The sequence below is a fragment of the Mastacembelus armatus genome, chromosome 12 (assembly GCF_900324485.2).
Source record: "Mastacembelus armatus chromosome 12, fMasArm1.2, whole genome shotgun sequence".
NCBI classification, from domain to species: domain Eukaryota; kingdom Metazoa; phylum Chordata; class Actinopteri; order Synbranchiformes; family Mastacembelidae; genus Mastacembelus; species Mastacembelus armatus.
In genome coordinates this window covers 16,205,473-16,229,314 of record NC_046644.1, presented here as the reverse complement: position 1 = coordinate 16,229,314, position 23,842 = coordinate 16,205,473, and the positions used below count along the sequence as shown (strand labels likewise).

The 23,842-nt window shown below is 39.4% G+C and overlaps 6 protein-coding genes and 4 non-coding genes across 13 annotated transcripts; 8 read left to right on the top strand and 2 right to left on the bottom strand.

Annotated features, from left to right (window-relative positions):
* The first annotated feature begins 357 nt into the window (after nt 1-357).
* Nucleotides 358-3,650, top strand: rpl7a (ribosomal protein L7a). Its single transcript, XM_026297194.1, has 8 exons — nt 358-395; nt 1,220-1,340; nt 1,552-1,701; nt 1,970-2,110; nt 2,463-2,542; nt 2,825-2,955; nt 3,340-3,409; nt 3,512-3,650. Exons 1-8 carry the CDS (start codon nt 393-395, stop codon nt 3,614-3,616), a joined length of 801 nt encoding a protein of 266 aa, XP_026152979.1. The 5' UTR covers nt 358-392; the 3' UTR covers nt 3,617-3,650.
* Nucleotides 1,381-1,453, top strand: LOC113125128 (small nucleolar RNA SNORD24). The gene has a single exon (XR_003295103.1). It is a non-coding gene; the product is annotated as a small nucleolar RNA SNORD24 (small nucleolar RNA).
* Nucleotides 1,806-1,877, top strand: LOC113125129 (small nucleolar RNA SNORD24). The gene has a single exon (XR_003295104.1). It is a non-coding gene; the product is annotated as a small nucleolar RNA SNORD24 (small nucleolar RNA).
* On the top strand, nt 2,311-2,382 carry LOC113125127 (small nucleolar RNA SNORD36). Its single transcript, XR_003295102.1, has one exon. It is a non-coding gene; the product is annotated as a small nucleolar RNA SNORD36 (small nucleolar RNA).
* Nucleotides 2,609-2,685, top strand: LOC113125126 (small nucleolar RNA SNORD36). The gene has a single exon (XR_003295101.1). It is a non-coding gene; the product is annotated as a small nucleolar RNA SNORD36 (small nucleolar RNA).
* A 321-nt stretch (nt 3,651-3,971) lies between the features above and the next one.
* On the bottom strand, nt 3,972-6,228 carry surf1 (SURF1 cytochrome c oxidase assembly factor). The gene is made up of 9 exons (XM_026297193.2): nt 6,069-6,228; nt 5,896-5,962; nt 5,507-5,634; nt 5,329-5,411; nt 4,911-5,102; nt 4,745-4,817; nt 4,483-4,645; nt 4,285-4,366; nt 3,972-4,149 (listed from the first exon to the last, which is right to left on the bottom strand). Exons 1-9 carry the CDS (start codon nt 6,144-6,146, stop codon nt 4,092-4,094), a joined length of 924 nt encoding a protein of 307 aa, XP_026152978.1. The 5' UTR covers nt 6,147-6,228; the 3' UTR covers nt 3,972-4,091.
* A 36-nt stretch (nt 6,229-6,264) lies between these two features.
* surf6 (surfeit 6) lies at nt 6,265-8,881 on the top strand. The gene is made up of 4 exons (XM_026297192.2): nt 6,265-6,483; nt 6,627-6,827; nt 6,959-7,041; nt 7,601-8,881. The coding sequence occupies exons 1-4, from the start codon at nt 6,393-6,395 to the stop codon at nt 8,288-8,290; spliced, it is 1,065 nt and encodes a 354-aa protein (XP_026152977.1). The 5' UTR covers nt 6,265-6,392; the 3' UTR covers nt 8,291-8,881.
* Nucleotides 8,882-9,578: 697 nt separating this feature from the next.
* On the top strand, nt 9,579-14,315 carry kyat1 (kynurenine aminotransferase 1). Of its 3 annotated transcripts, none has more exons than XM_026297191.2 (13): nt 9,579-9,812; nt 9,894-9,952; nt 10,566-10,713; nt 10,848-10,997; nt 11,183-11,269; nt 11,357-11,482; nt 11,605-11,725; nt 11,818-11,894; nt 11,972-12,061; nt 12,643-12,829; nt 12,941-13,017; nt 13,219-13,305; nt 13,383-14,315. In XM_026297191.2, the coding sequence occupies exons 2-13, from the start codon at nt 9,900-9,902 to the stop codon at nt 13,434-13,436; spliced, it is 1,257 nt and encodes a 418-aa protein (XP_026152976.1). In that variant the 5' UTR covers nt 9,579-9,812; nt 9,894-9,899; the 3' UTR covers nt 13,437-14,315. The 3 variants fall into 3 exon arrangements, with proteins under 3 accessions (XP_026152976.1, XP_026152975.1, XP_026152974.1); XM_026297190.2 differs by having other exon boundaries at nt 9,579-9,817; XM_026297189.2 differs by having other exon boundaries at nt 9,579-9,952.
* Nucleotides 14,316-14,574: 259 nt separating this feature from the next.
* spout1 (SPOUT domain containing methyltransferase 1) lies at nt 14,575-18,769 on the top strand. The gene is made up of 12 exons (XM_026298069.2): nt 14,575-14,626; nt 14,705-14,744; nt 15,878-15,991; nt 16,079-16,238; nt 16,326-16,415; nt 16,499-16,548; nt 16,936-17,066; nt 17,149-17,221; nt 17,330-17,428; nt 17,581-17,683; nt 17,982-18,129; nt 18,262-18,769. Exons 1-12 carry the CDS (start codon nt 14,579-14,581, stop codon nt 18,346-18,348), a joined length of 1,143 nt encoding a protein of 380 aa, XP_026153854.1. The 5' UTR covers nt 14,575-14,578; the 3' UTR covers nt 18,349-18,769.
* A 687-nt stretch (nt 18,770-19,456) lies between these two features.
* st6galnac6 (ST6 (alpha-N-acetyl-neuraminyl-2,3-beta-galactosyl-1,3)-N-acetylgalactosaminide alpha-2,6-sialyltransferase 6) lies at nt 19,457-23,488 on the bottom strand. 2 transcript variants are annotated; one of them, XM_026298070.2, is made up of 6 exons: nt 23,426-23,488; nt 22,942-23,020; nt 22,391-22,585; nt 21,256-21,668; nt 21,045-21,152; nt 19,457-20,954 (listed from the first exon to the last, which is right to left on the bottom strand). In XM_026298070.2, the coding sequence occupies exons 2-6, from the start codon at nt 22,963-22,965 to the stop codon at nt 20,768-20,770; spliced, it is 927 nt and encodes a 308-aa protein (XP_026153855.1). In that variant the 5' UTR covers nt 22,966-23,020; nt 23,426-23,488; the 3' UTR covers nt 19,457-20,767. The 2 variants fall into 2 exon arrangements, with proteins under 2 accessions (XP_026153855.1, XP_026153856.1); XM_026298071.2 differs by lacking the exon at nt 23,426-23,488 and adding an exon at nt 23,280-23,346.
* Between the last annotated feature and the right edge of the window lie 354 nt (nt 23,489-23,842).

The window sequence follows — 23,842 nt, the reverse complement described above, 5'->3', positions numbered from 1 at the left end:
AACATTTCATCCATTTTCGTTTCTAGCAACACAAAGTCTATAAACTCTAAAAGACTTTACATTTCTAAATGTTTATCTGTCCCCCAGCTGCATTTATTATTTGTTTGCTATATATTCTTGTATATTTTTAATTCTCATGACACAATTTTTCTTTTCAATTAGTTAGAAGAATATACATTTTTGTAATACTGTAATTCCCTGTAATATTAAAGAAAACCGCAGAACTGATCCCGATTCTGTGTCTCAATGTTTATAACTATAACAGCTGAGAAGATGAGCCGCTTCAGATCTGACCTCAGATCGGTGCTGGGTCTGTCACGTGTCCGCGCCGCAAACCTCGCGGTATTAACGCTACCCAGAATCCGTCGCTCTTCCTTTCTGCCTGAACCGACATGGTGGGTACATAGTTGCTCCTTCTGAGGACAGACTGTCTCTCTTCTATCTGTTTTCATCCCCTTTGTCGTGCTTATTGTTACATTGTGGAATGAGTGGATGAGTTCTGTGAAGCCTGTCCGTGGGTTTGATGTCGATATTGTGTGTCGATGTTGTGTTGTTTTTGACTAGAAGTTGGTTTAAGTGACCTAGTGGCTCCGGTACGAGTTGCACTGTTACTGCTAATGCTAAAGCTAACGCTGGTGAACACGCTTGATTTTGGGCCAAGTCTTGCACATTTTCTTTGCACGTATGAATTTTACCAGTGATTCATTGTTGCTGAATTAGATATTTTGGGCTGTGTAAGGAAAACTGGACTTAGAAAGTCCATTGAATTGTCAGCAGTGGTAACTTCGCCGGTATCGTAAATGGGCCCGGGCTTGTTTGTAGATAAAGCTAATACCAGCGTGAGCAGCCGAAGGTCGGAGATAGTCTGCTTTTGTGATGTTTCATGGATATACAATTTGAGACTTGTTTTGTGAATACCAAGGCTTCAGTAGTAATTTCACCAGCAAAGCTAATGTTAATTGCATTGTCCTAATTTCAGTTTGTATGGCTTCTTTAAAAGCAGTGTTATAAAGTTCAATTTAAAACCTATGACTCTTAGCAGTACCGTAAGGCTGATGCATTACAGATGTATTGCCTTTAACAGTGGTGTTGGTATGAGCTGACCCTAAGGCCCAGCAGTGAGTTAGTATCAAACCTTAAGATTAAAAGCTGTGGTTAAATGAGGTTGTTTAAAATGCCAACCCTCATTGCATCCTAACACTCTTTTCTTGTTTGGCAGCCTAAGGGAAAGAAGGCTAAGGGGAAGAAGGTGGCACCTGCCCCTTCTGTGGCCAAGAAACATGAGGCCAAGAAAGTAGTTAACCCCCTGTTTGAGAAGAGGCCAAAGAACTTTGGCATCGGTAAGTAGCCAACAATGAGATTTAGGAAGAACTGGGAAAGTGCAAGTGATGTAAACGAATATTTGCTATCTTAGCAACACTGAAGACAACTTTCCACCAAGATCGCTGATGCACTCCACATTAAAAAAAAAAAACAGCAAGCGTTGCCTCAGTTTGATGTTGGATGATAAACTTTTTTTTTTTTTTTTTTTTTTTTTGTATCTTCTCACAGGCCAGGATATTCAGCCAAAGCGTGATTTGACACGCTTTGTGAAATGGCCTCGTTATATCCGCCTGCAGAGACAGCGCTCCATTCTCTACAAGCGTCTGAAGGTTCCCCCTGCAATCAACCAGTTCACCCAGGCTCTGGACCGCCAGACTGGTAAGATCTAGAGCTTGTTGCTCCTACATTTGCACTGCTCAAAGAAGAAAGCTGAAGTATTTCATGTGTGCCTTATGGATCCATATGTCATAACACTGTGGTGTTGCAAGTGATGTGAAAGAATATTTGCTATCTTAACAGCCATGCTGACCTTTTCCACCAAGATCACTGATGCAGCTACTAGAGACTTTCCTAGGAGCTTATGAATTAATGACACATGTGGTGGTTGAATGTGAATTATAATGTACTTTGTCCCTTCCTCCCTCAGCCACTCAGCTGTTCAAGCTGGCACACAAGTACAGGCCAGAGACTAAGCAGGAGAAAAAGCAGAGGCTGCTGGCCCGCGCTGAGCAGAAGGCTGCTGGAAAGGGTGACACTCCTACCAAGAGGCCCCCTGTCCTCCGTGCAGGTGAGGTATACAGAAGAACTGAAAGCACTGGTGTGTAACTGAAGGATAAGTGTGAATTAAACCCACCCAATCAGCCAAACTCCAAATAGAAGTGTCTCTCTCCAGAAGCTTCACTGAGACTGTAGATTGATCTTGTATGAAGCCTGTGTATTTTGATCCTGTTAGTGTTTGAAAGTGCAGTGTTGTCTAACTTGGCCTGGATGCAGTGATGACCTGAATTTCTTCACCTGAAACTCTCTTGATGCCTTTTGAGCTTTTTAACCCTGAGCATTGGCCAAAAAAGAACAAATCTTTTCAGGCCAGAAAGGTTTTCTGATAAGAAGTTAAGTTTAAAATTTTCTTTTCCTTATAGGTGTGAACACTGTCACTTCTTTGGTGGAGAGCAAGAAGGCCCAGCTGGTTGTCATTGCCCACGATGTGGATCCCATCGAGGTAAATTTGTCAGATGCATTTTGGCAGCAGTGGAACTTGCAGTATTGGGTACAAGGAAGTGGTCACTTGCAATGATGTCTGAATTTCTTCACCTGAATCCTCTGTGTGGATCAAAACATACGAGCTTTTTAACCCTGAGCAGAGACCACAAGGTGACATGTTTGAATAAAAACATGTTTTGCAGCTTTTAGCAAAACTAAGCATTTTTTTTTCCCCCTGTGATTAACTTCATTTAAATTTATTCCTGGAGTACTAATTTTCTCATTTGATTTGGTTTTCTAGCTCGTCGTTTTCCTGCCAGCTCTTTGCCGCAAGATGGGTGTCCCATATTGCATCGTCAAGGGCAAGGCTAGACTGGGAAGACTGGTGCACAGAAAGACATGCACTTCAGTTGCTTTCACACAGATTAACCCGTAAGTCTGCACATCAGATGAACTGTATTTTCCACAGGAGTGACTTTCTTCTAGTAAGTAGGACTAAATGACCACAGTACAGTTTAAAGGTTGTTGGTCTGATATCTTGGTGTATATAGGGCAGCAGTTGTTAATGGTGAATATCAAACGCTGTTTTACTGGTTTGTCCTTGAGGTAATTTTAGTTGAGATTGAAAGCAACATTGGGATTGTGCTGCAGCAACCTCAGCCATGAATGCCACTTTAGAATATAGAGCAGAGGAAAAGTTCTGTTCTTTTTAGAAGTAACTGTTTATTCAGATATGTTTGTCATGATAATCACTTAATACTTTGCAGTTTCATCTCTGGTGTCAGAGCTGTGTTGACTGGTTTTGTTCTTTACTAGTGAGGATAAAGGTGCACTTGCCAAGCTTGTTGAAGCCATCAAGACCAACTACAATGACAGATATGAGGAGGTGAGTATTATTTATAGGTAACTGTAGCCTCTTCATATGTAAAATTACATATTTATATTACATGAATTGCACCCATAACCCTTTTTCAAACTTGTATTCCAGATCCGTCGTCACTGGGGAGGCGGCATCATGGGCCCCAAGTCCACAGCCCGCATCACTAAGCTGGAGAAGGCAAAGGCAAAGGAACTGGCAACCAAGCTTGGTTAAATTGTTTGGAATAAAAAAAGTATGTCCTAATAAAGAGCTTGTTTTTATTATTGTAAGAGCTAAAATATATACTACTTTGGAATCAAATTCAATTGTATTTATTCTTTGATGAATACAATTACTTAACGGATAAAAGGTAAATATGGGCAGTATTCAGGCCTGGCAGTGTGATAAACTGGTGACAGTATAGATGTAAATCAAAAATGCTTGAAGTGGGAGAATCAATGGTGTTCTATTTTAGAGGCAACGCAGCAAAAGCACTTTTAACAATTTCAATATTTCTGGTAGTAAAAATTCATAAATCATTTTCCTACAAAATGATTGTCATGTTATCAAATGATACTAGACACTGAGATGGAACATCCAAGTGAGCTTTATTGAATGTTAGACCTATATATATATAAACACACAGATCAAGTACTTGAGGTTTGCTTTTCAGCATTTCTTAGTGTCCATGTGTAATCCACAACTTGCATTAAATCTTCATGAATTTAGCATACCACATGTAGGAGGTAGCAGCACACAACCCATACCTAAGAAAAGAGAGGGACAGTTTTTACAATCATAGTTGGTTTAGAACATACTTTGATTGATTTCTAATATTAACAGTATCCAATTTTTTTTTTCACTTAAAAGCTGATTTACCCAGAGAAAACACTTAAACATACCATGTAATTATGTACTGCATGTGTTCATTTCTCAGTGTGACTCTGGTCTGTCCGCCTATTGGTCCACCAGGAATAGTGCTCTCTTCGGGAAACAAGATGCTCATAATTAATTTTGTAATTATATAAGCCTGTAGGATAGTTATCAAGTGTGAGTGTTGAGTCAAAGAGCATCATGGACTGTTGTTCATGAGAACTTACCAAAGCCAGCGTCAATGAAAATGGGCTCAGCTCCAGTGATGCGGGACATGGCCTCCAGATCACGGTAATGCCACCAATTTCTCTGCACATCATTGTTCGGTACAAAGGGTTTGCGAGTCTCTGTCAGCCTGACTACACCAACCACTTCCACCTCCCCTTCCACCTGCATAGAAGCATTATTACTCTGTGTTAAATAAGCTAAATGGTCAGCAAAAAGGAACAGAACCTAAATATGACTGGGATTTCAATCTGAAATACTAGCCTGTCCTTTCATTCTTGTTTCTGGTCTTATCTTCTGTCTGGGGACGTATCCTCTGTTCACCAGGATTGTGATGCTGCAGTGACATATATTACAGGAGATAGCACAGATCAGTGAGTGCTGAGTGTGGAGTAAGATGATGCTGTTGGTTTTTTAAGTACATGGTTACCCGAGGTCAGTACAGTGGAATGGGGTGATGACATTAGCGCCAGTCTCGCCACTTGAAGACAGCCTTCCTGCCTCTCTGGCCTCTTTCTCTGGGTCTACTGGTGAGCGGGGCATAACATACAGCTCCTGTGAGTGGTCGAACCGCCCACGCACTCTAACCCTCCTGTACTCCAGGCTATTCAGAGCAAGAGGACTAGGATCCAGGGAGAAAAAAAAAGACAAAAACATCTGCACAGTTATGGCTAATAGACTGATAGACTATTAGATTCTGGGGACCGGTGCAACCATCAGAAGTAAGAGGCCAATTCATTCTGGTTGTCTGTGTGGCAGCTGCTTGGGATGTGTTCTAATGAAGGACTTCAAGTCCAATTTCAGATTGTGTGTGTGGAGCATATCACATATGTGTAATGTGTCCTTACTCAGACGGGAGAGGAATGGGCTCTGCATTGGTGAGTCTTGTCAGATCATCAATCAGCTGCAGTTTCCACTGACGCCGTTTCACCTTTCAAAACAAAAGCATCCATTTAACACTAATGACCTGAAGCTACATCAGCATTATTAAAAACAAAGTGTTGACAGGAAATAAATAAGCTGTACCTGCCATGTACCAAGGCCAAAGGTGGTGGCTGGGATGAGCAGCAGGAACCATTTGAGAAAAGTCTCTTCTCCTTTCTCTGCTTTCTCTGCTGTGGAGCTGGACTGTCGCTGGAAGTGAATGAACTTTCCTGGAAATTCAGCACATACAGGACAGTAAGTGAAGGCAGCACGGTGCATTTTTATTTTTACCAACTCTACCTGCACATTGGAAGAACCACGGTGAACAATGGCACCATACAGATTTTACAGCACTGAATTTACACCTGTAAACTGTACCTAATAAAGTGGTCAGTTTCTCTTTGTGTTACAACAAGGTGCTGTTTGTGGTGGCTTTAATTATATTGTTGAAATTATTATTGTTTCTTTGCTATTATCTTTATTTATGTTACCGTTTGCACGACTGAAGAGAGGCGGTCTGGGCAGAAACAAAGTCCTCTTCGTGTAAATGACATTAGTCTGCAATTAGAACAAACTAACTTTAGGCAAAACCCGCACATGACATTCACACAACTTTCTCTGTGGCGTAAACACGCAGATCTGAAAGACACAACAAATAATTGACCTGTTTTTTGAGTGTCGACAGCATCCTGGTGGAGACAGCCAGCACTGATTTCAGAGAGGCCATTCTGAACAAAAACATGAATGAAAAACGGTATTAAAATGTGTGAGAACATGGACTACATGACAACGATATAACAGACATGTTTCTGCTCGGAGGGGGACTTCTTCTGGTGTTACTACTTCCTGTTAGGAGACGCTCCGCCCCGTTATTTTTGACCCACGTGTGTGGAGAAACGTGTGGATGTTATTCATCAGTAAATAGCAGATTCGGTTGATGTGTCTGTTCTGGCGCATGTGAAGCTGACAGCTCAGTTCATGCATCGACATGGATCTCGCCTCTAAAGACTCGTACATTCAGAAACTCGCAAGTAAAGTTTTTTCTCAACGAGACCAGGAGCCGAAGAAGAGACCGTTCGGTAACATTAGCTGACTGGACTGATTAATCACACACTGTTATCGATTATAATATGACCTGTGTTGTCACTGGGGGGAATCATGTGTATTGTCTCTGCTATCAAATGTTTTATTTGCATGACTTTGTGTGTTTTTCTCTGATTAGCTCATTTCAAAGGTAAAAGTGACACTGGTCCCCCGAAGAAGAAAAAGTGTAAAAAGAAACATTACAAAGAAAAAAGCACTGATGAGAAGAAAGTGACTCCTAAAGGCCAACAGAAGCCTTCACCCCCTGCAGCAGCACAGACAGGCCCAGCTGCTGCCAAAGCTGAGAGCGAGAATGGAGTCACAGCACAGACACATAAAGGTACAGAAGGTGCACCCAACGTTTTTATCTCTGCTGTACTCTCACATTATTTTAGCAACATCACTTGCTATCGCTCTGTCATGAAAAGTGTTGGTTATTAGTCCCTTTACATTGTTCTTTCCTTTTCAAAGGACGAAATGTTGAATCCAGCTTCTCCACAGTGGATGTTCTACGCAAGAGGCTGCATGAGAAGATCGAAGAGTCCAGAGGACAGGTGCGTGGTATTTAATGGTAGAGACAAAAATAAAAAGCTTTGTGTGGGTTTAGTTATACTCTCTATTAGTGATAAATGTATCATCTGAGTAGATGATGATGCAGGAAACTCCACCCACTGACTCCTAAGCTGATTTTAAAACCAGCAAAACATATGAGTTTTGGATTAAACGGTTGTGTTTAAATGTTGAAAATCTTTACTGTCTCCACTCCTTTGGGTAATTCTGTCATTTCTGACTCTGCAGTCTTGCTGGTGCTGCTAAGAAACAAATACACAATGGAAGAGATCATGCAAACCCTAAAATAATTGTTGAATATATAGTAGTGTATTTGTGAGGTTTAATCATTTGTCAATTCTTGATTTGAGTTACTGTGTATGTGCAGGTACAGGCCACAGATGCAGTCAGTTTGGTTTCATATCATGTTCTTATAATTCATTCATGGGTTACAACTGGTGCCAATCAGTTGAGCATGTAGTCGACTTGTGGTGTTGTAAAAAACAAATAAATAAAATAAAATATGGTATCACATGATAGTTTGTGACACTGGTCTGTCTGCAGGGAGTCCCAAAGGATGCATCTTCAGAGGCCGTCCAGGCAAAGCGAGCCAAACGAAAGCTGGAACGGGAGCGTAAGAAGAGGAAGAGGAAAGAGTTTCAGATGAAGAAACTGGCAGAAAAAAGCGAGAAAGAGCAGCCGGTAGAGGTAAAACAGGAAGAACAGCAGGCTCCTGTTGCAAACAGAAGAAATGAAACTGCGTTTGTCTACAACACGGTGGAGACTGTAGAAGAGGGTTATGTTGACAAAATGCTGAAAAAGAAGAAACAGAAACAGAGCATCAAGGGAAAATTAACACCCCTGACAGGGAAGAACTATAAGCAGCTGCTCAGTCGTGTGGAAGCACGTAAAGCAAAGGTGGAGCAGCTGAGGGAGAAAGATGAGGGGAAGGCCAGAGAAATGGAGGAGAAGATGAAGTGGACTAACGTTCTTTATAAAGCAGAGGGCGTCAAAATCAAAGACGACGAGGACATGCTGCGCACCTCGCTGAAGAAGAAGGAGAGGCGGCGCACTCAGAGGAAGAAGATATGGAACAAGCGGAGCGAGGGCGTCATAGAGAAGATGCAGCAACGGCAGGATAAGAGACGGAAGAACCTCCAGAAACGCAAGCAAGTGAAAACAGAGAAGAAGAAAGACAGGGCACGAAAAAAAGGCAGAGTGTTGCCTGAGGACTTAAAAAAAGCTGCAGTTTAGACGAAGAACTGTGTCAATTACTACATTAGTCTCTTTATATCAGTAGTTTTATTACACATATTGGAGATTGTTTCCTGTCCAGGAGTAATGTGATGTGTGTTATGGTCAAAACCATGTGACCCTTCACTTTAATGTACCAGAGTTGTTGTAGAATTGTTTTAATTTACAAACAGGATAAATAGATTCACATGTTTGAATATTTAGCTAATCTTTGCTTTGAAAAAAAAACAGATATTTTACCCGTTTTGTTCCCAAACTGTTTTGGAAATAAAACCATGTGAGACACTTGCTCCTATTGGTTGGCAGGGCTCCACTGATGTGATCTTTAACAATTCAGATTTAGTTTCCTTTGTACATTTTAATCTGAAAAGTTACTGTAGCTGTCAACTCAATGTAGTGAAGCTAAAGGTGGGATGACCTAATGTAAAAATACCTCAACATTGGCACAAGATGACCGCAGGGCCTCAAACCAGCCACACATGCAGAGTAAACTTGATTAACTGCAAAACTGCAAAAAGAAATGACAAGAATTGCAACATGGCCTGGAATCAGCCCTGTCTTGTGACTAATAAAAACTACTTTCCAAAATAAGGAAATGCTCCTTTAATTCAGCACAGTTTGTTTCCTAGTGGTTTGTTTTAACATTCGATGAATTTCACTTGAATGAACATAATTACATTTCAGATATCTGAAATTACACTTAGAGTAGTCAAAATTATAATTCAACATATCTGCAATGACATTTTGACTAGTTGAAATTCTAATTACAGATATCTGCAACTAATTTAAGATATCTACAATTGAATTGTGACTGGTAATATATTAGGTTTAGATATCCATAAAGATAATTAAGATATCTTTTAAATGTCAAATGTAGATATCTGAAATTACTTTCCCCATTCAAGTCAATGAGCAATTCTTACTAGTCAAAGAGTCATGGCATGTATCTGTACATAATATATCACAGGTATTGTTGAAGCTAAATTGTTCATTTGCTTTGTTTTGCACGTTAGCACTGATAGGTGGCGGTGTCTGTGCATGTGAATAATCACAGGTGTGCACGCTGGGAAACATACGGGTTTTTGAACGTGTCATGGTGTTTTGTGTTCACGCGTTCAAACCCCTTAAACCACATGTGCAGACAGTAGCACGAAGCCCCGCTGGATGTATCTTAAATGTGGAACCTCTTCAACTATTTGATACGGAAAGTTTCCATATGTGTCAGTCACACACGTGTTTGTCAGCTGACCGTGTCGGTGTTGCTCATTTAAATGTCTCGCCCCGCCCACTCAGGAAGTCGCCTTAAAAACTAACAGCACGAAGATGACGTACAAGAAGTTGATTTATTTGTCTCAGCCTCAGGAGTTAGTGCTTAGTGCTCAGGATAATCAGCAAATATCTGGGAACACTGTGTGCCATCGTCCCGTCAGGGATCACGAGCATGTCTGCGACTTTTTGACGCGATGATCTTTACTCGATGAGAATAATCAGAAAACCGGCTGCTACTTAGTTATAAACCAGAGTAAGGTGGGCACAGCTGCAGCAAACTGGAGACCACTCTGCTTTTGGCCTGCTAAAAAAAAAAAACAACCTCTAATTTCAGGTCATCATGTCGAGACGCCTTCATGCACGCAGAATAGATGGTGTGGATAAAAACGTTTGGTAAGTGACATTACTGACAAACAGTTTAGTCACTGCACAGCAACACTTACCTCATGTATTTTCTTTAAAATGGAGCCTGCCAACTTTGCTAATGTCAAACTAACATAAATACCCATCTGATTGGTAGAGTACAGGGGAGGTACCCAACCTCCAACACAAAATCACCAAAATAACACGTTTATACTGAAATACAGCAAAAGATAAAAAAGCATATATCTGTGTGATAACAAATCATGAGATATTGTGTAATTCCCTGTTGGGCATTTCTTACAATAATAGTTATAATACTGGATTGGTTTCAATATATATATATATATATATATATATATATATATATATATATATATATATATATATATATATATATATATATATATATATATATGTATATATATATATATATGTATATATATATATATATATATATGTATATATATATATATGTATATATATATGTATATATGTATATATATATGTATATATGTATATATATATATATATATATATGTATATATATATGTATATATGTATATATATATATATATATGTATCACTCCATGTACATATATATATATATACACTGTCCCGCTGAGCAGCTGGTTTGCCCCAACAGGGTTGAATTCACACAGCTGGCAGCAGAGTACAGACCAGTGAACCTTGGGCAGGGATTTCCTGACTTCTCCCCTCCCCAGTTTGTGCAGGAGGCTTTCTGTAAAGCAGTGAGTGGAGGACCCTCAATGCACCAGTATACCCGTGCTTTTGTAAGTGAAATTGGACACATGCAAAAACTTAATTATAGTTCAATTTCAGTAATTTTACCAGTTATTAAAGCACAAATAGATGTAGAACACACCATGAGAGTGACCTTTTGTGTTTATGTCTTCTCTTTGCTCAGGGTCACCCTCCGCTTGTTAAAAGTCTGGCTAAATTCTTCAGTGGGATCGTGGGACATGAAATTGATGCTCTTAAAGATATCCTTGTCACAGTTGGAGCTTATGAGGCTCTCTTCTGTGCATTTCAGGCATTGGTTGATGAAGGTGACGAGGTATGAAAATCAACCCACATCATGATAAATGAACTTCTAAAAAAAAAATAAATAAATAAAAACATCCATATCGGTATAAGTTTGCGTTTGTGGTCAAAAATCAAAAGAAGAAAACTAATGTCCTTACTCAAGCTGCCGCTTTACTGTAGCTTCAAGCAAAAAAATAACAGAAATGCGTCTTTCAGGTCATAATTATCGAGCCATTTTTTGACTGCTACCAGCCGATGGCGATGATGGCTGGAGGAAAGGCTGTATATGTACCTCTGAGGCCAGTGAGTGGTTTATAAGTGCTGTAAAGCATCTTTTGACAACTCTGTCTTTGTCAGCTTTAAGTCATTTTTCTTTTATTTTAATTACAGAGAGGTAAAGGCAGCGCTGTCCCGTCAAGTGGAGACTGGGTTCTTTCTGCGGAGGAGCTGGCCAGTAAAATCACTCCATGTACAAAAGCTATTGTTATCAACAGTCCCAACAACCCACTTGGCAAGGTAAGATTTGTATCCATTCGACCGGCTGGGTGAAGCACTCAGCCTGCTACAATGTTTTTACTTTCCTGTGGAATTTAGTTGTTTCAGTGAAGATACAAGATCAGATGACATACCTCTTACAGGTTTACAAGACTGAAGAGCTCCAGATGATTGCAGATCTGTGCATCAAACATGATTTGCTGTGCATCAGTGACGAGGTTTACGAGTGGCTTACTTACGATGGAGCTAAGCATGTAAAGATAGGTGAGACAGTGTAACACCAGAGTTCAACAAAGTACACACAATCCGCAGAGCGACATTACAAGCACCATTTGTTTGTTTTTTGTTGGTTGCAGCCAGCCTCCCTGGCATGTGGGAAAGAACCATCACTGTCGGCAGTGCTGGGAAGACCTTCAGTGCTACTGGATGGAAGGTAACGCACAGACTGTCGACACATTGTAATGAATTCTTCTTGACAACACAATGGAATGATAACCTGTATCTTTTCAGGTTGGCTGGGCCATAGGTTCTGGCCACATCATCAAACACTTGCAAACCATCCATCAGAACTCTGTGTACCACTGTGCTACAGCTGCTCAGGTAAACACATCATTTCCTGAACATTTTTTCTTGCAAAAAAAAACTCGTTGTAAAAGAAGCTAAAACTTGTTTTAGCTTCTTTTACAACAGTCAATGTGACATATTTGATCCCTCTTCTTTAAATATTTAGCTGTGCTTTAACTAATGGCCAAGACTGGCAATCTGTCCAGGGTGTTCCATGCCTCTTGTCCAGTGTCAGCTGGGATTGGGTCCAACCCATTGTCACCAAAATTATATTAAGTAGTATAGAAAATGGTTGGATGTTTGGAAGTCTTTTGGATATGGTCCAGATACTTGAATATTAGAGTCTAGCCTCATTCACTGAGCTTCCAAATATACGAAATGTCATGTTGACATGAGGGGAAATGTAAATTAGGCTACAGGGAAAACAGAATCTTCCACCTTTTACACAACCTGAAAATAAGCAGAGCTTCTGTGATTAAGGGTTTATTATGCATAGGAATAAATATTGGATCTAATATTTAATTAAAGTGATGTGACCATTTTCTTTTCTACCCTGTGTGCAGTTGTAATTTAAAATTCTTTGAAGTGGTCGTTTATGACATTTCCATCTACAACAGGAGGCGGTGGCTCACAGCTTTGAGAGAGAATACAAGTTATTTGGGACTCCGGAGAGCTACTTCCAGCAGCTCCCTGCTATGCTGCACAACAAGAGGAACAAACTGGCCTCGTGTCTGGAGAGTGTGGGTTTGCAGCCCATCATACCAGAGGGAGGCTATTTCATGACTGTAGACATCTCTTCTGTCAGTGAGTGTAGAGCAAACATCTGACCTGGTTGCACCTGTCACTGCTTAAAATTGTACACTCAATAATCAGGCAGATGAATTAATGTTGATAGCAGGTTTTCTTTTTTAACAGAGGTGGACCTCAATGATCAGAGCACTAAGGATGAACCCTATGATTTCAGATTTGTTAAATGGCTAATAAAAGAGAAGGTAAAGATTCAATAAAATCCTTTTTGGAATTTATTAACATTGAAAAAATGTATTGTTTTCACATCATAAATACGTTTGTTGTTCAGAATAGAATTAGTGATGTTGTGCAATGTTTATTTTTACTCTATGGCATTTTATTTTGAATATCCTGTTCTGATTTTTCTGACTCTTTACTATTCAGTTTGTCTTTTTCTTCTGTAGGGTTTAGCAACAATCCCTGTCTCTGCATTCTACAGTCCAGAACACAGCAAGGAGTTTGACAAGTACATCCGATTCTGTTTTGTGAAGGTAAACTCCTCTTCTTCTGTCTCATTTTGTTGCTCTTTAGTCAGATTTTCTCTCACACAAACATTTTTGTCTGACAGGAGGACTCCACACTGGATGCAGCAGAGGACGTTTTGAGAAAGTGGTGCCAGTGACGGTAAAATCGACCATGTGGAGCATTACTCATCCACCCTGATTTCCCCAGCCTGCTTAAACAAGCTGGGTTCCCTCCTCAGTTAAGATGAACCATGTTAAATATTTTTCATTGTGCTCCACATTAGGATACTGTATGGTATAAAAATCCTTTTAGCTGTTGTTCTGATACTAGTGAAAAGACTCAGGCTGTTAGAAACTTCTCTGAATGGTTCTATGCAATGATTTTTAAGAAGACAAATGTGAAATATTTTAAAATTTTACAGATATTCCTTAGTAATTCTAATGGAAATGTTAAGGTTAATTTTGAAGTTATGATGTACTAAACAAAGGTTTAATAAAACCTTTACATGTTGTATCATTGTGTTACCCAACTTACAGTAATTCAGTGTTTGCGTCCATAAAATCTGTGTAAAACAGAACATTTTGTTCAGTAACCTAACAGCACTTTCTACATACAGTCATTTCAAGCTAACTTTGACATTCAAATTTCCTCAGTCACACAGGCAGCAGTGCACTTAATTGTTTTATCTGTGTAGAGGGTCCATTTTCCATGGAAAATTTCAACAGTAACCCTATTGTCTTGTACTAATGAAGAGGCTGTGAAGATTTTAAAAGTGTCACATTATTTTCAGCTTTTTTTTTCTTCTTGATTTTAACATTCTTACTGCGTAGTGTTCAGCCTGAGATTTTAAAGGTCTTTGAGTCTGTGTTTGCTTCAATAAAGAATCATTGACAGAAGAATGAGTTAATAAAAGTAGGGTTGAAAGGTCAGGGAAGGAGGGTGGACGAGACTAAAGAGCAGAGTTTGGTGTCTACGTAAACACTGGAAAACCTGTATCAATAAATAACCACAGTCATTAAATCCCTGCTCCCTCTAACACCTTGGTCAAATGTTTATTTCTTGTTTTAGGCTTTTTACAATGACACTTTTTAACGAATGAATTGTGTATATATATATCTAAAGTTTGTATAGGTCAATGCCTGTCTTAAGTCTTGTGTGTTTAAAAGATACAACTGCTCGATGATTTAAAGTTATCAAACATTTTATTTCGGGAAATTAACAACACTGCTCAGACCTTTATTTTGAAAAGCGGGTAGCGACCTGGAAGTAAATAACCTTCACGTGGTTGTGCGTGTAAAAATGTCTACCGTGGTTGCAGCGAAGAAGTCCAGGATTGTTTCCTCTCAGGTAGTGATCCAGACCTGTTTAACGTAAAAACGCTGTGTCCTGTAATGAACATGACCTATAATGTTTGTTTTGTTCCAGCTTGAGGAAAGAATTGACTGGAAGAAAAGGAAAGCAGGAAGTGAGTAAACGAATAAACAGCCACGTTTCGGTGCATGTATCAGGGTTGGACGCTCCTTTATTCAGTAAAACGTTAAAATCCAGAAGTTTTAAGCGTTTTTTTTTTTTTTTTTTTTTATTTCAGCGTATTTAGTTTTTTAAGTGACGCTACATACATCTGTATGTATAATATCTCAGTGTTTGGTGCAATGTTTTTGTCTTTTTTGACTCTTGATCACGCAAATAGATTCTTAATAGTGAAGCTTTATTGTTATCTGTCCAGTATTTTACACTCAAACTTTATTATATGTCCCATAAACTAACGTCAGAACAGTTGTCTCACCTGCGGAGCTGCCTGGGGATCAGCTGGAACATTATCTGGAGTTAAAGAAATGTGTTTTGTTCATGAATCAGTTTCCTTTGCATAGTCAGTGCAGTTGACCAGGATATCTGTGCTGGAGTCGGGAGGTATCACCATTGTGCCCTGGGTTTTATTTCAGGAGATAAATATCATACTGATCACTGTGTGAAAATATATTCATATAGAGAAATACCCACTGTCATCTATCTTTAATCTTGTAAATGTGTTGTTCTGAGATACATTTATTTCTGGTAACCCTCTGCCATATACTGAACATTTCTGAATGTTTTTCACAGTTTTGGTTTGTTCCCAGTGTTTACTTGATACTTTAACTTACACTTCCCTCGACAAACCCTTTTAGGGCTGTTTGTTATCAATGAATCAGCCTTCTTGATTAATGGATCAGTCTGTGTAATCTCAACAAACTGGAAAAGATCATCTCCTCAGAGTGACATTTTCCTGTTGATTGTATTGTCCAACCAAAAAAATGCTAAGACAATGAAACAGTATGACAGGTATTATCCAAACTGTTTATTTATGTTCTGTACTCCAACTAATCGATTAGTTGATTGTTTAGTTCTAAATCAGAAGAAATGAGAACTCACAAAGTAAAATACTCTTGAACTTAGATGTGATCACTTTAGATATTGACCTTATTTTATTGGGTCACACACTAAAAAGTTTCTACTAGAAAGTTTAAACCCTCCTGAATAGATCCTGAATTCAGAAAACCTCAGTTTCTGTACATACATTTAATTTTCTCACCAGTCTCATTGAATCTTCCAAAATAACAGTAAAGGAGGCTAAGAAGAAAAGGAAAGAGGCCAAAGTGATTAAACAGCTGGAAAAGCAAAAACAACAAGAGGCTACAGAGAGAGCAAAACTTGAACAAAGCCAGAGCAAAACCGGTAACTGCCATCATTTTGTGTGTTGTTATTAGCCTGCATAACAAAGAAATGAGCGAAGTGAGAAAATGTGTGGTCTGTAACTCTCAGGTCGGGCTTACACGGTGAGTGTGGCCCTGCCAGGTTCTGTCCTGGACAACGCTCAGTCCGCTGAGCTTCGCACATACCTGGCCGGACAGATCGCTCGAGCCTGTGTCGTGTTCTGCATTGATGAGATCATTGTGTTTGATGAACAAGGGGAAGATGTCAAGTAAGTTAACAAAGAGCTGTAAGTTATTGGTACAAACTAAACAATCAGAGAGCTTAGAGAAAATATTTTGTCCTTTTCATCACACAGGAGCACTGAAGGAGAATTTAATGGTGTTGGGAAGAAAGGACATGCCTGTATTCAGCTTGCCAGAATACTGCAGTACCTGGAATGTCCACAGTAAGCAGGAACATATTCTAATCAGGTCCCCAGTATCAGCCCATTTTTATTAGACAGAGCTTACAGCTTTTCTTCTCCCCCAGGTATCTGCGCAAGTGTTTTTTCCCAAAGCATCAAGATTTACAATATGCAGGTAATTTGAAAGAATCTATATTTTATTTAAAACCTGGAAATGTTATGGATCTTAGGCAGGTTCTCGAGTTGCAGTGAGTGAGTTTTTTTGTGATTTCTAAAAGGTTTTGAGGAACCAAGATTCAGTTGCACAGAATCTAAAAATGTATGCATCATGTCTGTTCGTTTAAATTTGAGTTCTGCCTCTGAATTTCATGCAAATACAGCCCCAAGTTTTTTAAACTGCATTAATTAAACACAGGGCAAACACAGAGGGTTTAGTTTGGTTATTGTTTTTACCTGACATTACAGTGTGACCTTCACCTAGATTTATTATTTTCAGACTCAAGGATGGCAACAAAAAAAAAAACACATTCTCACTGTTACTTTTTTCTTTTTTTCCTGTCAGGTCTCCTTAATCCTTTAGATAGCCCTCACCACATGAGGGTCGATGAGGAATCAGAATACCGGGAAGGAATTGTACTTGACAGGCCGACCAAACAAGGACAGGGTTCTTTAGTGAACTGTGGAATGAGAAAGGTGAGTAGGTTAATGCTGGATATTTATTGACTGAGCAACTATTTAACCTGTTAGACTGAACTGTGTCCGTCTGCCCTTATAGGATGTTCGCATTGATAAACTGTTGCAGCCTGGACTTCGAGTCACAGTCCAGCTTAATAAGACACAGAATCAAGGTAATTTGGTTTGCCAGATGTTTTAATGTTTTGTGTGTTTTCTCTGAGTGAAGTGCTCATTATATTCAAGATACTGAAAAGCAAAGTGTGTGTGTCCGTCATCCTCAGAGAGCAAAGTATATAAGGGTGTGGTGGTGGCTCCTCATGTGCCTAGGACTGAAGGAGGTCTGTACTGGGGTTACAATGTCCGCCTGGCATCTTGTGTCAGTAGGTTTCCCATTCCCTTACCACACTCCTACTACTCAAACATATGGTGCAAATTACTGTGCAACACCTTGGAGGATTAAGAGACAGTCCAGTATGAGACTTGGCCTTGCTGTGACTGTTCTGTGTTTAACACTGTTGGTTTGTTAATGCAGGTGCAGTTTTCACAGAAAGCCCTTTTAAAGAAGGATATGATGTAACTATTGGCACATCAGAGAGAGGCAGCAACATGGACCAAGTCACACTGTCACCATTCAAGTACGTCTAGATTCTGTGAAACAGGGAGGGGAGACTCAGAATATTTTGATTGGCCATAGTTGTAACTCTAAGGATAGTGATGTTGATCCAAACTAGGGAAAACAAAACTTTGGTTCATTTATTTGTTTTCCTCTCAGGATGCATTTAGTGCCATCATCTGGCCAAAATTTTAATATGTTCAGTACTTTGGTTACTGATCAAAACCCTGCAAATCTAATGACATTCCCATCAGACACAGCTATAGTTTGTGTTAAAGTGCTCATGAGCAATTTTGACTGAACTTCTTCCCACCTTTCAGACATCTTTTGGTGGTTTTTGGAGGTCTTCAGGGACTGGAGGCCAGTGTGGATGCTGACCACAACCTGGACGTGACCGACCCCAGTGTTCTGTTTGACCTTTATCTCAACACATGCCCTGGTCAGGGCAGCAGGACCATTCGCACAGAGGTGAGGACAGAGATATTTAAACTAATTTTCAGGATGGATACACTACAACCATATACCTAATGACCTGGACATTAGCTTCAAACTGTATGTTCTGTACACCAGTTTAATCATTTCACATTTTCATGACAACAGGAGGCCATCTTAATTTCTATGGCTGGACTGAGGCAGAAAATCACAGCTGCCTTCTCAGATGTTTCCAGTGATTCTTTAAAGACGTAGCGATGGATGAACACATACAGGGACATGCTGGCAGATGTTTGCTCATCTAACTGGTATTTATCATGAAATTGTTCATTTTTCATAATTTGACCTTTTAGCATTGCCTGCTGTAAACAGAGCCGTTACCTCAAATATCACATCACACACATCAGTGTGTGCTGCCAGTACCAGATATTTCTGTTATGTATTCTTCATTCTGTATGTCTTTTTTTTTTTGACTCAACAAAGTGTACATATTTAAATACAAATACAATTCACATGTTTGAACTGACTTGTATTATTATTCGTATTACTGTTTCAAAGCATATTCTTTCTAGATAACCAGCACAGAACCTTTTATTGAAAGAAAAGAACAAAAAAAAAAGGATATAGAGATCTGCACAGCATGAACAAGCTGCACTGAGCATGAGTGACATTTTCATAAATAAACACCGTCGGCATCACTTGTGAGCAAGCAGGTCAAACACGTTCATCAGATTGTCTTCCAGATGCAGTCGCTGCTTCAGGCATTCTGCAAGCATCTACCCAGTATTTAATTTCCCCTCATCCAGCCAAGGAAGCAAGCAAGATATTTCATTTTAATGCTGAGGGTAAATGGAACAGTAGTCTCCCCTTTTTGGGTTGACACCTTATTTTTAAAGTGATTGTGTTTGCCAGTTTTGCGTTGCAGGTATTGACATATGTTTTCATGCTAATATCACACAAAATTTAGCAGGCATTTTAATAATGGAAAAGTAGCGTAATACTGTGTGTTTTGCTTATATATTTTTCTGCTCATTACTGACCAGTGAACAACAAAAGCTCCTGATCATTCGTAATCAATCACATTGTGTGCATTGAGATAACAGTCAGCATTATAAAAAAGTCAATGTGCCCTTTGTTTTTCTACGGTAATATTTGCAATTTTACTTTTAACTTAATCGTGCACTTTAAGAGCAACATACTGATACATAACAGGACCATGATGCATTTCCACTGAAGCTGCATGCGCTGGAATGCCAGTGAGGTAAAAAGGTTTACGTTGTGAGGCAATATGTTTACAGTCATTTTAATGAAAACATTAAATCAGGATCTAGTGCAGCAAACTGAGGGGAGAGCAAGTTACTGGAGATGGAACAGGGAAGTACTCCAGTTGACACATTCACACTAAAGAATCTGACCAGATCTGTTCACAGGGCTTTAAGCAGTAATACCTTTGAGTATCAATCAAAATATGTAATACCAATTTAAATACGTATTGAATACTTGATCAGATTGCCAGTTATTGCCAGTTTTGTTACTGTTTTATCACATATTTACTAATTTAAATCACTATTTTGCAATTTTTTAACTTTTAGTTATTGTTTCAATGCTTTCTATTAGAACTAGCGATGGGTCGATGAGATCTTATGAAGCTTTTTCCATTTGTGACAACAAAGTTTCAAAGCTTTGGAGATTCAAACAGAGCAGGTTCAGTGACTTCTGTTGGTTTTTAAAATTGTAGGTTAGTCCAGTGTGTTATTGTTAAATCTATAGTAATTTAGTAATGAAGTATGTCATTAAAGAATATTATTATTCAATATGTAGTAAAAGTAAAGTGTTTAAATGCCCAACCAGCCTACATTTAAAATATTTTTGGTGTCACTAAATATTAATGTACTTTGTCTATTTAAGGCTGAATGTGACTGAAGCTGTGCATTTTAACGTCACTTTTAATGCTCTGATGTGACAATGGAATTATAAGGTTATTCCTTGGTACTGTCTGACAGTGCACTTCACTGGAGAGAAACAAGCTTCAGAGTCACCCACCCGTCTATAGTCTGGACATTAATTTTAGCTTAAGTTTTAAAATATATGCACAAATATGGAGATTCTACAAGCTATGAAAGTGTTACTCTGGCACTGGATCAGGTACTGTTATAAGATTTCAAACTGCTCATATACTGTATGGTAAGGCTCCTGTTCATATTGAATTAGTCTCCTGCAGAATCTAATTGCAGCTATTGCACAATATAGTATCTATACTGGACAAACGAGGGCTATTTACAGGTCACATAGTCATCTATTTAGAATGTTTGCTGATATAATCCCCCTCAACATGGGAAACATAAGTACATTTTCAATACTTAACAAAAATATAAACATGTAAAAATTCACCTTTAAATTCATTGGCTTCTCCATTTACAAGAAGTGTCTGCCAAATGCTGATGTGGACTATACATCAACATGTGGCAGTATTTCAGAAATTTCAAAAATCTGCAACACAAAACATTTTCAGATTTCTCCTCAGTCATTTGGTCCAATGATAGTTTTTTGCAAAAGCTGTCATCAGTCACGTGGCTGTCTGACGGCTCGTTCAGGATCGTTACAGTGAGATCCTGCCATAGTTCTCATTCAAGCATGACAGTGCAGAGAAATCTCTTTGTGGTTTTCAGTCTTTTTACCATTTAGGATGAGTAAAGGTTATGTTGTACTGTTTTGCCCAGCGTGCAAACACCTGTTTCTCTGTAATAAATCGATGGTGGTTCCCTCTTCGTCCACTCTCATTCTGTAGGTATGTTACACATTCATCAGGTCCCCTGGGTTTGTAGTAGTGGTAGGGCATCTTCTTGGATGCAGATTTTCTCCTGAAATAAAATAATGAATATGTATAATTAGTTTAACAGATAGATTGTCTGGGGTTTATAATAACTGATTTGAGCCATTATTACACTTACCCACAGTAATTGGGTGGAACCATCCCATATACTTTGATATTATCACAGATCTCAATGGCTATGACCATTGTGAACCAGCCTGTGCTCAACCATGAGTGGGACTTTTGTCTAAACAGAAACAAAAGAAAAGTAAGAGCTTGTAAATGTGACAGCACAGGGCTGATTCACAATAAAATGTAGTTCATATTCAACCAGCTCGCTAAGTACTCACCTATCTCGTCCTGTCTCTCTATGAAACAGACCATCAAATCTGCGCATCTTGCTTGGTGTGATGGTGAAACAAGACAAGTTACTGTAGGTCATGCTCACTCTCTGGATCAGTCTGTACAAGGTTCCTTTGGCATCCTTCCCAATCTTGTTTGGAGGTCCCCAGAAGATAATCACAGGGTTGCTGTCTGTGCGGTGTAAGAACTCATTAGGCCTTCGGACCACCCTGAACACACTGGAGTGGGCTACAACCCTCAGAGAGGTCCGATTGCCTACATCAGTCTCATACCCCAATGTGGGGGCATCGTTCATGCGAATCACGCACTCTGTATGGTCAATCTCTTCCCCTGCTTGAGTCCCCAGGACATGACTGGAGCTTGTCACCAGCGCACAGTTATGACAGTGTAGCGTCATATTCTGGAAAAGAATGACAGATCAGTGAATGTAATAGATGTGCCAAAGTAGAAGTCTGTAGATAGGGAATAAGTGCGGTTAAATGGTTCCCTGATGTCTTACACTAATTGTGTATTCATTTATGCAAAGTGACATTTTGTAAAATGAATTGCAATCTGAATAACGAGCCTGAAAATCTTTCATGAGTTTAGTGTTAAGTGCAGTAGTTAGTTAACAAACAATATGCTCATGTTGTATGTGTTTAGTCATCATTAGTTTCAATCAATTATAGTTTCAGTTTCCGCTCACATGTGATGATGAATTTGATTAAGCCCCTGTGGAAACAGGCAGAATGAAAAACAGATAAGACATTAGGAAACATTTGATAAGAACCTGACCACATTAACAGTTGACCTACATTTTCACTGGTTTGAGTAACTGAACTCTTTCAGTCGTCTGCTATAATAACATGCAGTTTGTAGTTGTGTAGCACATTGTTTTGGTATCCATTGGTGTGTAGTGGTCACAGCACAGGTTGGTGTATTAATGCTGTCCACCATTCTTACCAACATAAAACTGTCTGGTTGAGCAGCAACAGATATAATGATAAAATCAGTCCTTAAGAGACAAACTGACAAACGTCACATTCAGCAGGATGTACAGTACAGTTATGTGGATCTCTACATCATCAAGGTTTGAAATTCCAGTTTTGACATCTCTGTGTTTATGAGCAAACTGTTAATTACCTTGTTGCCATAAACTGGAACATAACCGTCTTTCCCAGACCACTTCTTCAAATCTGTGGTCTTGAGAGAGTGGTTTGTAGCCACGTGGAAGGGAGCGTAGGGGGCATCATTGCCATTGTTGGAGTTGTACAGGATAAGGACTGTCATCAGGACGAAGATGGCCGCAAAGATCACCATCCTGTGGCTCTGTTGGCCCTGCAGTGTAAACAAACAGCAGAATAAAACCAAGAAAAGCAGTTTACTTAAATACAAATTTGATGTACATTAGAATGTTTCCAAACTTCTACTTCACTACGTATATTTTATAGCCTGACTTTACTTCTTACTTTTTGGAATCAGGTTTATAATGTAGTGTAGTGTAAGGGGTCTAAGTGATGATGATGATGATGATGATGGTGATGGTGAAGAGTAATGTATGGGATCTAAGTGATGGTGATGGTGAAGAGTAGTGTAAGAGGTCTAAGTGATGATGATGATGATGATGATGGCGATGATGAACAGTAATGTAAGGGATCTAAATGCCACACCCTCCGGTGCCTGGTCTCCCTTACCTTCCCACTGACCCTGAGCCCCATGCTTTCCGATCAGGCTGTGCACCAACACAGTAGCTGTGACTGTCTGTCATCATCCCTGACGGGAAGAGACAAATGTACATTCAAATCCATCTCTGCTGATGACATTTTCAGCTCATATCGAAAACAAACAGTCCAGATTTGTACATATTGATAAGCAGCTTCATAGCGTTAGGCGTTGTAGTTATTTACAGCCCAAACAGATTACAGATGCTAAGTGTAGTGTCGTAGCCTCTGTTGATATGTTTAATCTCCTATAATCCTAAAGCCAAAGACATCTAAAGCAGTACATGGTTATTATTTAACATATAGCTCACATCGTCCGCAGCCTGCGCCGCCAGTTGCAGATTTATCGTTAGCGGTCATTCTTAAAAGCAAAGATCCCGCTGACGAGCTTAAGGTATTAACTACAGAGACGTGTCACAGTGTCATTATTGACACCCGTGTTAATCCGCTGCTTTACCGTTTCATGGCCTGTGTCGGTGTCTGCCGTCGCCCATCTTCCTGCACCAGAGTGACGTCATCACCACGTCTATTACTGCAGCACAGAGGTTGTTGTTGTTGTTGTTGTTGTTGTTGTTGTTGTTGTTGTGTTTGTGGGAGACTCTTTAGCAAGTTTCTTCAACAGAGCCACTCAGTAATAGCCTCGATTGATCTTCATTGCTGAGTTGAGTTGTTTTCCCCGACACCACAAACTAACCAGGCCACTCTCGTTTAAATATTCAGGCTAACATGATGGAAATGTGGTGCTTTTTAATTATACTGTGTTATAGTGACAGGGTTGCTGTTGTTTTGTTCTTCCCTTTAAACTCTCTGGGTAATGCGGTGCTGCTACCTCACAAAATGATTGTGAAGTTGAATCAGCATCAGTTTTCATTTT